Raw genomic sequence first — 15,670 nt, forward strand, 5'->3', positions numbered from 1 at the left:
GTCTCACTGAAAGATCCTTAAGTTAAATTTAAATGAAAAATAGTTTCAGGAACCAGTTCTACGCCAAACAGTACCGGAACTGTACGGAACTCGAAACTCTTCCAAAAGTTCAACACTGTTTCCAGATTTCAAACCCTAACTTTGAAAAATCACCATAAATCGTACACATATCCAAATGAAGTGTTCTACCTATGAATTTAAAGCTCACAGAGTGTACTTTAAGCATGAAAAATTTCAGAATCAGATACGCACAGTAACTAATCCGAAATAGGCATAAAATCAGGTGCTATAACCACCACATACCGTGTTTTAGAGTTTGATCTGGCTTGGAACCACTTGGCCTTTCTTTCTCCCTCTTCTTTCTCTCTCTAGAAACCATTTTGCAAGAGCTTCCCCATGGATTCCTTATGCTTGGACGAAATGGTAGGGAGGGGAGGGGGTATTTATAGAAAAACAGACCGAATCTGGACCGTTGATCTTAAAAATACGTGGCTCGATCTGGACTGTCCATTTTCTCTTTTGATCTTACGGTGACAAGTGTCCTATGACATCATGCTTACCTCATCATGATGACATCATGCTTACATCATCAAGCCACATGTCTTTAATCCGACCGCACACGTGCCTTGCATCCGACCGTACACGTGTCTTCCATCTAGCCGTACACGTAATATTTTCTTTTTCTCATCTAACCGTACACTTGTCACTTTTATGTCCTTTCATCATTTATGGCATTAAAATAGGGAGAAAATAAATGGAAATTCGTGCAAAAATATCTCCTTAATTATTTCTCCACCTATCAAGCCAATCTTGCACCATATCAGATACTTTTCGGGTCCTGACTTACCCTGTACCACCAGGACATGTTCTGACACTATTTTCTCATCTTAATTAAGTACATATATGGTGCCACCTTAGAGGAGTATAGATGAAAATAATTAGCTCTACTGACAGGCTACTTAACCTTACTGAGTCATGCAGTAGATATTTCGCTATAATGGGTAGACAAAAGATTGTCTAAAATATTCCCATACTGCGTTCTGATTTTTATGCTGTCCATAAATATCTTCTGGTGACTCAGCATGATGACTCGTAGGTGTCATGATTACGCTTGATGACTCAGCATGATGACTCGTCGGTGTCATGATTACGCTTGATGACTCAGCATGCTGACTCAGCATCGTCATGATGGCTTTTAGATATTTTCTTTGGTTTTGTCTCCTATTTAGGGGACAAAATTATTTAATATTTGACTGGAGCATTTTATTCAGTCCAGAGCTCCAAAAATTCATCCAAAAATATCATAAAATTCCTCATATTCTAGAGAAAATCTGTGAATTTTCTCAGGTCATAACTCAGCCTATAGCCCCACTTAAAAATCATTCTTTAAAATGCCTTTTTTGGGCACAACTGGCTTTTAAGTATTCTTAAAGCCATTTTGCTTGTCTTCTAGGGATGAGACTAATTTTATAATTTTCTATAGTCTCTTAGATCATACATCCCCATTTTACCATAATTTTCTAAGGTTTCCTTATGACTCAAACAATTAAATCTACCTCTACATCTTAAATTGAGCCATAAACTTGTAAATTCCTTTTAAGTTACCTCAGGGGTATTTTCATCATCTCTCTTCACAAAAGAGTCTTAGAATATTATTTCCCATTTTCTGGGATTTTCTTAGAATTTTCTAAGTACTTTCCATTTTTACCCCTGATGGCCGTAACTTTCTGAATTTACGGTTTTACCCCTGCTTAGGCTCAACCTCATCAAAACAATCTCTTTGAGGCTTCTAACTTAACCTTTGGTCTGTATCTAGCCTCTTTTCTCTTTCTGGGCCTTTGAGACTTTACTGGAGCCTCTAACTTTGATTACCCTTTAGCCCCTTAAAAACTTTCACTTTGCAGTTTAGTCCCTGAAACTGCTTTAACTTCCTTTCTCATCTTTAAGACCTCTACTAAAAGGGGTCTGGTAGCCTATCTCATTCAGGCTATTTCTGATACTTCTAGGCCTAAAAATCAGGATGTTACACATGGCTTCATTCATATTAAAAGTTATAATATGATCTCCTACTTCTATTGTTATACAGCTATGTTTCATACTTATAATGGTTTTGAAAGTTTGCAAGAAAGGTCTTCCCAAAATCAAAGTACTCTCATTTGCAAGTTCATTTAACATGTATAGAATATAGAAATCAGTAGGAAATACTAGGTCTTTAACTTGAACCATAACCTCCTCTATGACTCCCTTGGGGTACCTGATAGACCTATCTACTAGTTAGAATACTACACTTGTGTCTTTGATGCCATTTATCCCTAAAGCTAAATAAACTGACCAAGGCATGACATTTATAGTAGCTCCTAAATCTAATAATGCTCCCTTAATATGAACCTTTCCTATGGTACAAGAGATGGTGTAAGATCTAGGATCTTAGCACTTAACCAGTAGTCCAGCTTTGAATAAGGATGACACATTGGCACTCATCTGATTTCTCTTAAGAAGTCTAAACCTTTACTTATCATTACACAGTTCCTTTAATATTTTTAAGTATTTAGGGTTTCCTCTCAAGAATTGAATTATAGGCACATTGATTTCCAGTTTGTTAAATAAAGCGTAAGCATTAGTGGCAAACTTAGCATCAAACTTTTTCTTACCAGAGAAATAGGCCTCAGGAAAAGGAAGATCTCTAGGACATACCTCCTTACCTGAAGGCTTAGAGGCTCCTTGCATGCTAGTCTCTATCTTGTCCTCTTTTTGTTTGCCTTTGTAAGCTGAGCTCTCCATAGTGTTTTCATCTTCTGGCACAGCTTCTTGAGGCACTTGGTCTTATGCTTGACTTGACTTCTCTTCTAGATCAGTTTGTGCTCTTGCCCTCTTTATGAGCTCTTCTTCTTTTGAGCTTTCATGGGAAACGTGGAGGGCTTTCTATATCTTGTTCAGATTCAGCTTTATCAGTCCTTTCACCTTTAAAATGAACCTTTTTACCACTTCTTAGGGTTTTGGCATTGAGACCCTTTGGGTTGATCATTGTATTAGAGGGAATGCTTCCCCCACTTTTGGGTTGTATGTCATTGACCGCGTTAGACAGTTGGGTGAAATGACAAGTGATATCTATGTTCTTTAAAGTAAGATCCTCTAACTTCTTGTGCACATATGAGTTATCCTTCTACATCCCTTACAATATGGTAGTTATGGAGACTAATTTGTCATCACTCTCCTTCATTCGTCCTTTGATGTTCATCATCTATGCAGCCATACTCTTTAAGAGTTAAGAAGTGTTATCCACTCTTGGCGGTGGTTGAGGTACTATAGTATTTTGTGGAGTTGTCACTACTACTCTTCAATGATCTTGAAAATTGCTTGAGGAAGCTCCCGCATTATGAAATTGATTACCTTAGAATTCATTTGGTCTATTCGCTCCTCCTTCTCATTTAAAGTTCAGGTGGTCTCTCCAACCGGGGTTGTGTGTATTTGAGTAGGGGTCCCTTTATTGATATTACCCCTCTCTTCCTTGGTACATGGCATTAACTTCCTTAACTAGCCCAGGATAATTCTGAGTTGTGTGTATCGAAGAGTCACAAACCCTATAACTTGTAGCCAAGAGACTATGGCTTGCTGGAGCAGAGACTTTCAATAGTGTTTACAAGCTTAGACATGCCTTGTGCTAGTTTGACCAACAATGGATCCCTTTCAGTTTTGTGGTCTTTTGGATCCCTTCAGCCTACATATTGTTAGTTAAGAGCAAAAGTCATTATTAATTCCCATATAGCCCCATGGTTCCATTTCTTCAAGGATCTATTCATGGCGGCATCCAAGACTTGGGCATCATGCGTCACAATCCATTGTAGAAATAATATACCAATTGCTCCTTAAGAATTTGATGGTTAGGGCACCGGGTAAGCATTTCTTGAAACCGGCTCCAGAATTCAAAGAATGACTCAAACGGCTTTTGTTTAGCTACAGAAATTTCCTTGCAGGAAGCTAAAATCTTAGTGGAGGGGAAATACTTATCCAAAAATACTTTCTTTAGACTAGTCCAAGATTCATAAGCATTGTCCACATAGAGTGGCAATTCATGTACTATTCTTTAGCCTTTCCCTCCAAGAAGAGTGAAACACCTTCCACATAACATCATCAATACTTGTCCCCACTAGCTTTATGGATGCTTTAGAGAGTCTAAAGATGAAGATACGGGTTTTCTCCTGCAAGACCATGAAATTTAAGTAGTAAGTGGATCAAATGACCTTTAATTTCGAAGTCTGCATTAAAACTAGGAAAAGCACCAGGCATAGGATCAAAATTCCCATTAGATTGAGTTAATTCCTTGATAGTTCTGCCGCTAGGTTGTCCAGGTTTCCTATTCTAGCCATTATTCTCTCCTTGCCCCTCATTACCACCATTATTAGGTCTATTATCACTACTACAATGAAGACTTTTTACTTCTGTTTTGGATGACTTTTTACGTCTGTTTTGCAGGGGACATGAAAAGAAGGGACATAAAAAGTACCCCCTTTTTACTTCTGTTTGGAACGGACGAGAATTAATGTCTGTTTCCCAACACAGACGTGAATTCACGTCTGTTAATTTTAAAACAGACGTGAATTCACGTCTGTTTTTTTAGAGACAGACGTTAATTCACGTCTGTTTTTTTAGAGACAGACGTTAATTCACGTCTGTTTTAAAATTAACAGACGTGAATGTACTCTGTTTTTTTTAAAAAAAGATTTAGTTCGTATATACTGCTTCTCCTACAGCCACAATAGCCATAATAGCTACTTTCCAGCAAGTTGAAATAGTATGAACCAGTCAATATTTTCAGCCAAGACATATCAACATCATAACTTCATCTATATAGACACATTAATTAACTAACTAGTCAAAAAAGAACAAATTACAAAAGTCAATATTGATCCTATTGTCTCTAAACATAAACTTGCTCAATCCCTGGACCACAATTCTTGAAGCAGTTGCTGTGCCAAAAGGTCTCGGATGAAGTTAATGTCATCAATAGTATATGAACAATCATTATCAAAAATCTGTAAATTGACAAATGAACAAATTTAAACATAGGAAGAAAATAAAATAAGTAACAATTCAATTTAAAAATTCAACTATTACAAAACTAAAATTATATTTACTTACCTCATCAAATTTTGTAATACATCCGCTCTCAATAATCTCAAACATATAACGGATAATGTAATATCCGCACTCTGTTGGCCCTTGTTGCTTAGCACACTGCAAATCACAAGGAAATGATAATCCAAATTCATATATAAAATAACTGCCATCAATGAAAGAACTTCAATTTAAAGTACTCACACTAGGATATACCCAAGTTGTTGAGCCATTTTTCCCGGAACGCTTCCCACCGGTTATATAATAAGTCTTTAAAGCCCTATAAGCAAATGAAAGCACAAGTTAAATAATTTATATTGAAAACAAAATTATTGATCTACATTAAGGTACTTACGTGTTGAAAACGCCCCTCATCTCACTGCTTGGACGACGACCCAAGGGATCAAACCAGTAGATGACATTGTCAATGGGACAAGAAACACACAAACTCCAATGACAACTGCATCATAGAGTAAGACTTATACATTACTGGATATCACAATAATTCTTAACAATTTAAGTATGTATAAATAAATATAATTAAGCTACTTGCCCTTCAATAATTGGTGCCAAATAACAAGGTAATTTAGTGTCTCCAATTGTATTGCCCACATATCTGATTCTCCTATCTAGTGGGTTGTACTTCTTCTGGACACTTGCAGGGCATAAATATCCATACAAATTTCTCTTCTCCATTGATGACATGCATTTGTTATGGAAGAAGCTATCATTGAATTGAAATAAGATAATTATTAGTATGTGAAAGTAAGAGATTAGAAATTTAAGTTAGAAATGAAAAAGTAAACTTACATGATTGCTAATTGAACCCATGCTATGTCCAACTCCTTCAAGGATAACAAATCCCTGATGTCTTTGTTGTCAAGTCCAAAGAAATATGATTTTTCTTCACCCACAATCCCTACAGGCATCTTTATGTCGACCTTGTTAATTGTTTTATATTCCTCATATAATTGTGCCAAGCAGGGATATCTATTAACATCTTCCTGGTCCTAATGAAACATCAAATAAACATAATAAGTATTATAAGTATTATGTTAAAAAAATGCACACAGTATAGAATAACATTTTCTTACCATCACAGGTATTATCTCCTCATCAACAAGGTGTCTAGGCCAAAGAATGAAAGTTCCAATTGCCTGACCTAACTTCACAACTTCAGCAGTCGGGAATGGCACATCCGCACCTGTCTCTCCCTCTCGAACAGTCGTAACTGTAACCCTCGCTTGGTCCTCTTGAATATGTTGGTGATGGATAGTGCTCCCTTGATTGTAGAGGAGAGCGTCAGCAACAACACGCATCCTTGGGACCTCTAAACGAAGACAACAAGGTTGTCCAAAGTCCGGCGTGGGACTACTAGGATCATGCTCTCCCAATGCCCCCGGTGGATTACAACTGTTTTTAGTGCTAGGAAAGACGGGGGAATCCTAAATGAGAGAAATGCAAGTATTAAATTAAATTAAAAAAATGTTGGTAAAACTCAACATTAATTTAAGTGAAATTGATTACAAACCTGGGATGTGCATTGTTGTTGAACTGTCCCAATTTGCATGCTAGAGACCATAGATTTCATCTCATCACGAAGCTCAGCCATAAGCTCTTTTCGAAGTGACTGGCGTAACTGGGCCTCAATCTTGACCTCTAGCTCAGATTGGAGCTCATCACGAACTTGGTCTCGAAGTTTAGCTATCATCTCATCAGTGGGTTGACTTCGTAGAGAAGCTCGTGAAGTTTGTCCAAAATATTGGGTAAGACCAACTGTCCTCCCTTCTCCTCTAACGCGTCCGGGGTGATCAGGCTTCCCAATCGCTGTCGCTAAAATGTCCATCCTTCCACTCGGACTAAATGAACCTTCACTGCTTTGCTCTTCAAGTACCTCCTATAACATTTTAAGTATGATAAAAAATTAATGACAGTATAATAGAAAATTAATGATAAAATATAAGGAATATTACCATAAGTTAAAGTTATTTGATGTATACAACTTACAATTTTTTTAGCAATCTCAGCAACTGCTGGATTAATATATTGACCCTTCTTCATCCTTGCTTCCTTCCATTTTCTATGACGTGGAGGAGGAGGTGGGGTCTAAACAACGATACTAGGATCAGATTTTGCAGCTTCCTGCATCGCCTTAAAGTCATCCTGCATGATCCTCTCCTCAAGCATCTTGTAACCTCCACGGGATAAATAGTGCGGATATAAATTTTTAGCTTACCTTTCTTTATTCATCGCACTTAATTCCTGTGGAAAAGAAAACAAAGTAAATTGAGTAAGTGAAGTAAATTAAATCAATGACTTTGCTTTATAAGGCAATGTACCTGAAATTTAGGATCATGCCGTGATGCCACAAACCTCCTCCAATCATCTGGATCAAGGAAGGAGTATTTTTCGCACGGATCATCATCTTTCCTAGACCCTCGCACATACTGGCTCGTGAGTGTGTGCTTAAAATCTTTCCAGCGCTGACGAACTTGCTGCAACAAATGCTTTTTCATTTGCTCAGTACGAGGGATGTCATACGTTTGCTGCAAAGAAAAATATATATGTTTGAGTTTAAGATCTTAATTATAACTATATTTACAATAAAACAAATGAAATAAAATTAGAAAGTGACATACCAAAATATATTCCCAAATCCTATCCTTCGTCTCCTTAGAAATTGACTTCCAATTAGGCCATAGAATATTGACTTTGCTTCGGGCAACGGAGCCTATATAGCTAATGAATCTGTCCTTCTCTTCACCAATTGGATTCATATTGGCATCAAAATCCACATGCTTCTTCTGAATACGACCATGACGTACTGCTAACCTTGGTAGCCTTGTACTACCTCTAACCTTCCTTCCTTTCGGCTGATTGACATCATCGATGTCATAATCCTCCTCCATATTGGCATCAAATCCTCCTCCATATTGGCATCAAAATCCTCCTCCATGTGCCTGTTGAAAAACCAAAATTAGATAAATAAGTAAATTATAGTGAAATGTATTAATATATAAATAATATCAAGTACATTGCAATGAAATAAATGAAAGAAAATAACACAAGGTACGTTGCAAAATTACATTACTTGATCTGACTTTATGCATTGTCCCATATCCCTTCACAATGATCATCTCTTGCAGCATATTCATCATTATCTACCAATTCTTCTTCACTTGGTCTAGGCGGATTTGAAGCAAAAGGTGGTGTCTCATCAAGATTCATGGTAGGATCACTGTCCTTCTGCTTTTTACTTTGAAGGACAATAGACAATTTTTTATTTGCTGGATCAGTAACATAAAATACTTGTTTTGCCTGGCTTGCTAAAATGAAAGGCTCATCTGCATAACCAACCCTGCCAAGATCAACTAATGTAAATCCAAATTGTTGATCTATTTCAATACTGTTGTTGTTGACCCATTTACATTTGAAGACAGGAATCTTGAAATTGGTGTAGTTTACCTCCCATATCTCTTCAATAACTCCATAATAAGCCATAGATGCCAATTTGGGGTTTTTATCTTTCGAACTCGAAAAATGCATCGCTTCAGCAACCACCATTACCCCACTATTCTGCACAGTACTTTTGTCATCTTGAGCTTTTGTGTAGAAGGAATATCCATTTATGTCGTATCCACTCCAAGTGATAACTTCAAAACAAGGACCCCAAGCTAACCATTTTATTGTATCAGATACATTGGCCTCTCTCAAAACTTTTTCACTGAACCATGTTATAAATGTTTTGTTATGCTCATTTGCTATCTGCATATCACTTTTCTTTGGATACTTCTCTTTTAAACTTTTTTTGTGATTATCTAAATACGACTGCACTTCTTCCATATTATTCAATATGTATAAGTGCGCTTGTAACACTTCTTCACGACCCATACTCTTTACCTTCAACCCCCTGATTCCTTTACTTGTACCATTTTCATGCTGAGATGGTGTCTTAGCTATAGATAGATATGTTTTGCAAAATTCCATAGCCTCTTCCGCTACATACCTTTCAACAATTGATGCTTCAGGTCGATAAGGATTTTTAGAATAATTTTTTAAGACTTTCATGTACCTCTCAAATGGATACATCCATCTTAGAAAAATAGGACCGCAAAGCCTTATCTCCCTCACTAAATGAATGATCAAATGCACCATGATGTCAAAAAATGCTGGGGGAAAGTGCATTTCTAGTTGAGACAAGATAACATAACCCTCATTTTCCAATTCATCCAATTTCTCTATGTCAATGACTTTGCTACAAATAGCATTGAAGAAGATACATAATCTAGTTATAGTGCTCCTCACATCATCTCTCATTGTGCCTCGAATAGCTACGGGTAATAGTTGTTGCATCAGTACATGATAATCATGAGACTTCATTCCCACTAACTTCAAATCATGCATTGAGACAAGCCTTTTCACATTAGAAGAATACCCCTGGGGCACCTTGATGTCATGCAAACACCGACACAAGCTTGTTTTTTTGACTTTAGACAATGTGTGGGCCGCAGGTTCCATATAAGCCCGCTTACCACCCTCTCTCAATTGTGGATGTAAGCGCTCTCGAATGCCCATTTCAGCCAGATCAAGTCTTGCATTAATTCCGTCTTTAGTTTTTCCGGGTATGTGCAAAAGAGTACCGATAAGACTATCACACACATTTTTTTCCACATGCATCACATCGATACTGTGTCTTACATCAAGACTGCGCCAATATGGAAGATCAAAGAAAATAGACCTCCTATGTTTTTCTCACTTGCAGCTTTTTGAGTCTTACCGAAAATGACATTGATTCTTTCAACTCGCTGGTAAACTTCCTCTCCAGTTAATGCCTTCGGAGCCATGCCATGCTCTGGTGAGCCATTAAAAACCTTTTTCAATCTCCGGTATGGGTGGAACCGATCAAGAAACCTCCTGTGACCGAGGTAAACTGTCTTCCTTCCGTGCTTAAGTTGGTGGAAGTATGTGTCTGCTTCACATATAGGACATGCTTTATGCCCCTTCACACTGTATCCTGATAGATTTCCATATGCAGGAAAGTCATTTATCATTGTAAAGATCATGGCACGCAACTTAAAGGACTCCTGCTTGTATGCATCAAACACATCCACGCCTTCTTCCCACAACATCTTCAAATCTTCAATTAAAGGTGCCAAGTAGATATCGATATTGTTTCCTGGTTGTTTCGGTCCTGAAATCATCATAGAAAGCATCATGTACTTGCGCTTCATACATAACCAGGGAGGTAGGTTGTAAATCACCAATAGTACTGGCCATGCACTATGTGTGCTATTAAGAGTACCGTAAGGGTTGATTCCATCTGTACAAAGCCCAAGGCGAAGATTTCTTGGTTCAAGACCAAATTTCGAAAACATTTCATCTATTTTCTGCCATTGAGGAGAATCAGCAGGGTGCCGAAGATATCTTCCATCTGATATTCTCTCATCAAAATGCCATCTTAACTTCTTCGCTTCTGTTGCATTAGCAAATAAGCGCTTAAATCGTGGTATTATCGGAAGATACCATAACACCTTCAAAGGTTGCCCTTTACTTGTCTCGTCACCATCATAGTTACCAGCACAGTCCATGTTCTTTTTCACCTTGAATCGTGAAGTTTTACATTTTGGGCACTCACGTAGACCAGCATACTCTTTTCTATATAATACACAGTCATTAGGACAAGCGTGTATCTTTTCATAGCCCATACCCATCCGAGACAAGATTTTCTTTGCTTCATACACACGATTTGGAAGGACGTTATCAATTGGAAGCATATCACTAATCAATTGAAGCAACTCTGTGAAACTTTTGTCAGTCTACCCATTATTTGCTTTTAAACTGAACAATTTCAATACAGCTGTCAATCGTGTATACTTAGAACACCCAGGGTACAAAGGCATCTCTGCATCACTCTTCAAGTTATCATTTGCATGTGATTGCACAAAGAACTCTACCCCTACATCACGAATCATATCGCTCATTCTATCATTTACATCATCCATATCTTCCTCTTCTTCGAGTATTGAACTTGTTCCTACTTCACTATGCCATATCCATTTTGTATATCGAAGATTTATACCATCACAAAGCAGGTGATCTCTAATATCATCAACACTTAGTCGCCTCTCATTTAAACACTTGACACAGGGACAAAAATACATTCCGTTATTGCTACGAGCATTCTGTTTAGCAAATTCAATAAATCGTTCTACTCCGTTCTCATATTCATCACTTGTTCTCAAAGCATTCATCCAACTATGATCCATTCTGTTACTACCTAAGGAATTATAAACAATTTAATTCCATTCAGCACAGTCCCAATAAACATTAACCAAATTCAAAACTAATGATATCAATTGAATCCGATTCATTCCAATTACAACATAAATCATGCCAATTCCAAGCAAATGATTTCAAACTTCAAATCTATTACCCAATCAATGTAAATAAATTTTAACTTATCTAAATGCAATTTTTTCATTAATCATTTAATGTATACCCAATCCTTAATCTAAATTCAACACATAGCAAACTATCTAATGTAATCCCTCTTAGGCATTTTAACAAACACCTTGTATGCATTATTTTTCTAACAAGATTAACAAGGCTTGAAATCATTAAAATTTCTACTCAATCAATATATACAAATTTAAAACTATCTAAACACAATTCTTCAGCAAAAATTTAAACAGCAACCTCAGAAACCAATTCAAAACTCCTCAACCTACTCAAACCCACCGTACAACACACTAAAATGCAACGATTGAATGAACTTACCTTCACCGTTCTGGCGTGCCTTCGAATCAACGGCCTACAGAGAGGACGACGACGGTGAGCTGCTGTGCGTGTGAGCTTCACGGCTTCAACGGCGAGCTGCTACAACACGGCTACTGCAGAATGCGCGACGCAATGGAGGGAGTCCGGCTACGGCCTTGAAGAGCTGAAACCAGGGGAGAGACCGAAACAAGTTGAAATAGCTCACGGCTACTTCACGGACAAGAGGAAAATGAGAGGGAGAGACCGATCGAAACTGAAAGTTGGGTGCGAGATAGCTACGAGCTAGAGTTCTTCGATCGCGCGTGGTACATATGCAAATCTGATAGATAACTACTGATGCGAGCTGCGCTGCGGGCAAATTTTTTTTTAAAATGAAGCCCCTTCACGTCTGTTTACTTAGAAACAGACGTGAATTCACGTCTGTTATAGAGAAACAGACGTGAATTCACGTCTGTTATAGAGAAACAGACGTGAATTCACGTCCGTTTACATAAACGGACGTGAATTCACGTCTGTTTTGGGTCAACGGACGTTAATTCACGTCTGTTTTGGGTCAACGGACGTGAATTCACGTCTGTTTTGTTTAAAACAGACATGAAGTCTCTTCTGTTTTGCAAAACAGACATAAACGAGGGAGGTAAATAACACATTTTGTTGTAGTGTATGATTGCTATTACCATTCCCACCATTAGGAGGTACTTTAGCCATGATCTCCTCTTCTACTTCCTCACTCTCACTAGATTAATGGGATTGGTCTCGTAAAAGAAGTAAGCTAAGAGATGCTGTATGTCTACCTCTCCTACCTCTATATGCTCTAGGCATGCACAATTACTCAAAATCAAGCACAAATAGAGTAGAAGAGAAAAGTATTATCAAAACTTTGGTATTTACCAAGTCTGTATTTCAAAATTGAGGCAAACTCAATGATTTCAAATAATGCTCAGTGAGTCTGAGGTATATAAAGTGCTATACACTCTCAAAATATGTGTAGAAAGGAAAGTTATGCAAAAATAGTAAGTCTGGACACTCAGAAAATTTTCAATAAGAAACCAGTTCAGGTCACGACTTGGGAAATCCAAGTCTTGACTTAAGTACACAGAAAGCAACCCTGAATGAAAAAGGAACTGAGGTCACAACTTGGCACAGTCCAGGCCGTGACTTAAGCAGATCGAGAGTAATACTGAAAAGCAGAAGGCTGAGGTCATGACAAGCCATAAGTCAGGTCGCGACTTAAGCACTGAGGTTGCAACTTCAAGAGTTCGAGGTTGTGACTTCAAGTCACAAAGGAGCTACCTTCACAAAAGCTTTGAGAAAATTCACTAAGTACTTTAACCAAATGTTCAACAAACTATGCACAGGGTTCAAAAGTTCAAGCAATTGGCCAAATCACTCAGGATCAAGTCAAAACAAAATGCAAAATATTGTCCAAGAATGTAAATGCAAAAGTATGGAAAAACAAGATATTTGTTTCTAGTTCCCAAAAACTTTTATGCTATGAAATGCGAAACTTAAGTTCAAAAACTAAAACTCAATGAGAATCGACCCAAATCATAATGGTATTGAAAACCAATTACTAGGGAACCAATTCAATAGCTCCCTGGCACTAGTGCCATTGATCGGACTGGAATGTCACCTTTCAGGTCATCAAAATTGTGATTGCACCAGTAATATAGTATAGGGCACAACAAATCATTCTTCTTGAGGAGAACTTTATTGGAAAACAACCTAGCCTAAATTGGTAATTAGAAATATGATGATTTGGGTATAGAAAAAAGGGTTTTGGGTGTTTTAAAGGTGGTGCAATAAATGTAAAGTGCAGAAGAACAAATATTTTTGGTATTTTAAATGAATGAAGAAATGTTTTGGATTAAAGGGAAATTATAGTGAACTAGTCTCTTGATGATGAAAACCCAGCTATCACTGCTTTAAAAAATGATTGGGAGTTTTAGAAATCTCTAAGTCTGAAGAAAAACCCCAAGTAATCACTTAGGTCCAATGTCTTAACTAATGAAAACTCACTTTAATCAAAGTTAATTAAGACCTTTTAAAACATTGTTGAAAGTCACTTAGAGTGTAAATGAATGGATGATGCAATGTTCTTAGAATGTCAACCGACGATCACAGAATACCAAGCACACAGATTAATCATCTATAATATTGATAATCAATTGAACATATGTCACACCTTACTATTATATTGATTTAGGTTCCTTTCAAAACCATTTTAGACCATATTGGATGGTCTTGGGCTCACTTTTTACCACAAAAACGCTAAATTTCGGATTTTTACTATTCATCGGGTAAAAATCCAGTTTTTCTGACCCAACTTTAAAAATTCATAACTTATTCCAAAGAAATCCAATTGGGGTGATTCAAAATTCTACTTAAATACCTTTAAGTCCTCTTTCAAAGAAAAATAATCTCATTATCCAATTCCTTATGAAAAAGTGTCAGGTTTTTGAGAAATGCAACACTGTTCATTTGCCAAAAACCCTTTTTCCCAGATTCTAACCTTTAACTTTGAAAAATCATTATAAATCATATACTGGGCTATTTTTAACTTATTAGATATCAAATTGAAGCTCAGGATGTTATCTTTCATCATGCCAAATTTCGTGACTAAAAGGGTTCAGGAGCATAATCAAAAGTCACATGAACCAGACAGTGTTAGTGTGCTTACAGCACTGTTAGTATAATATGTACATAACCAAAATGAGTTCACGAATTTTTGTGGCTCAACCCCACAAATTAGCCTTCAATCTGTAGCTTTTCCTTGGAGGATTCAGGCCCTAAAATGTTAGATTGCATTTAAAGAATGAGATTTCATTGAAATCCCAATAGCAAATTAACCAACTATAGCACCAACAAGCATCATCAACATGCACAATTATATTAACTACTATTGGTGAACTAGCATGCTTATCATTTGGCAAAATCAAACATGCAAAGGCCAAAGCAAGAAAGTGCAAAGAGCAACCACATTATAATCAAGAAAGTCCAACCACATAATAGCAATTAATCATGCATTAATCAATAATGCTAAGTTAGTATTAGTAGCTAGGTTTAACTGGCTACCTTGCTCCAAAAGCTTTAGCTTTCTTTCCTTCTCCTCTTTTCCTTCACAAATATCAAACCCCAACAATGCAATCCATCAAAAAGGGCAGCAAGAATTATTAACCAACCAAGAAAAAGCAAGAACATAAATAAAAAATGATTCTTGATCCATAAAGCTCCCTCCTTTGTTCACCATTTTTGGACTCGTTTCTCTTTAACCCTAAAAATCACTTCTTGACTTATTCCTACATGGTTTTTCATGTAGATTCAAAATATGTGCTTAGATCTAGGAAAATAAAGCTGCTTCTTTCAGCTACCCTTTGACCGAACCACTAGAGGACTTAAACCAAAAATCACAACTTTGCTTTAAAGCTTCCAACACTTGTTCCTTTTAGTTTACCCTACACCATTTCTTATTTTAAGCACCATGGAAGCCTTAAAACATTGAAAAACTCATCCTAGGGTTCAGTCATTAGCTTGGCTGAAAAGAATACTCAAAGAAACAACCATGAAAAATGCTTTAAAACAACCTATAATCACTTGCAAACACTAGGAACTAGCTTGTGTTGTTGTGTCTTAACAAGTGTGATGAACAAAACTCCCTTCCCCTTTAAATAATCAGTTCAGCCAACATCAAAAGAGAGAGGAGACAAATTTTTCAACCATAAAAGAGAAAGAAAACAAGACAAGAACACATCTAGAGCCAAGAACTCACCTTAAACCT

At 37.1% G+C, this 15,670-nt stretch overlaps 1 protein-coding gene across 1 annotated transcript; it reads right to left on the bottom strand.

Moving 5' to 3' along the window:
* Positions 1-7,347: 7,347 nt before the first annotated feature.
* Positions 7,348-7,920, bottom strand: LOC114717525 (uncharacterized). Its single transcript, XM_028902684.1, has 3 exons — positions 7,755-7,920; positions 7,455-7,661; positions 7,348-7,377 (listed from the first exon to the last, which is right to left on the bottom strand). Exons 1-3 carry the CDS (start codon positions 7,890-7,892, stop codon positions 7,348-7,350), a joined length of 375 nt encoding a protein of 124 aa, XP_028758517.1. The 5' UTR covers positions 7,893-7,920.
* Positions 7,921-15,670: the final 7,750 nt, after the last annotated feature.

This window comes from Neltuma alba, unplaced genomic scaffold (genome assembly GCF_004799145.2).
Source record: "Neltuma alba isolate B1F8T4 unplaced genomic scaffold, ASM479914v2 tig00011741_pilon, whole genome shotgun sequence".
NCBI classification, from domain to species: domain Eukaryota; kingdom Viridiplantae; phylum Streptophyta; class Magnoliopsida; order Fabales; family Fabaceae; genus Neltuma; species Neltuma alba.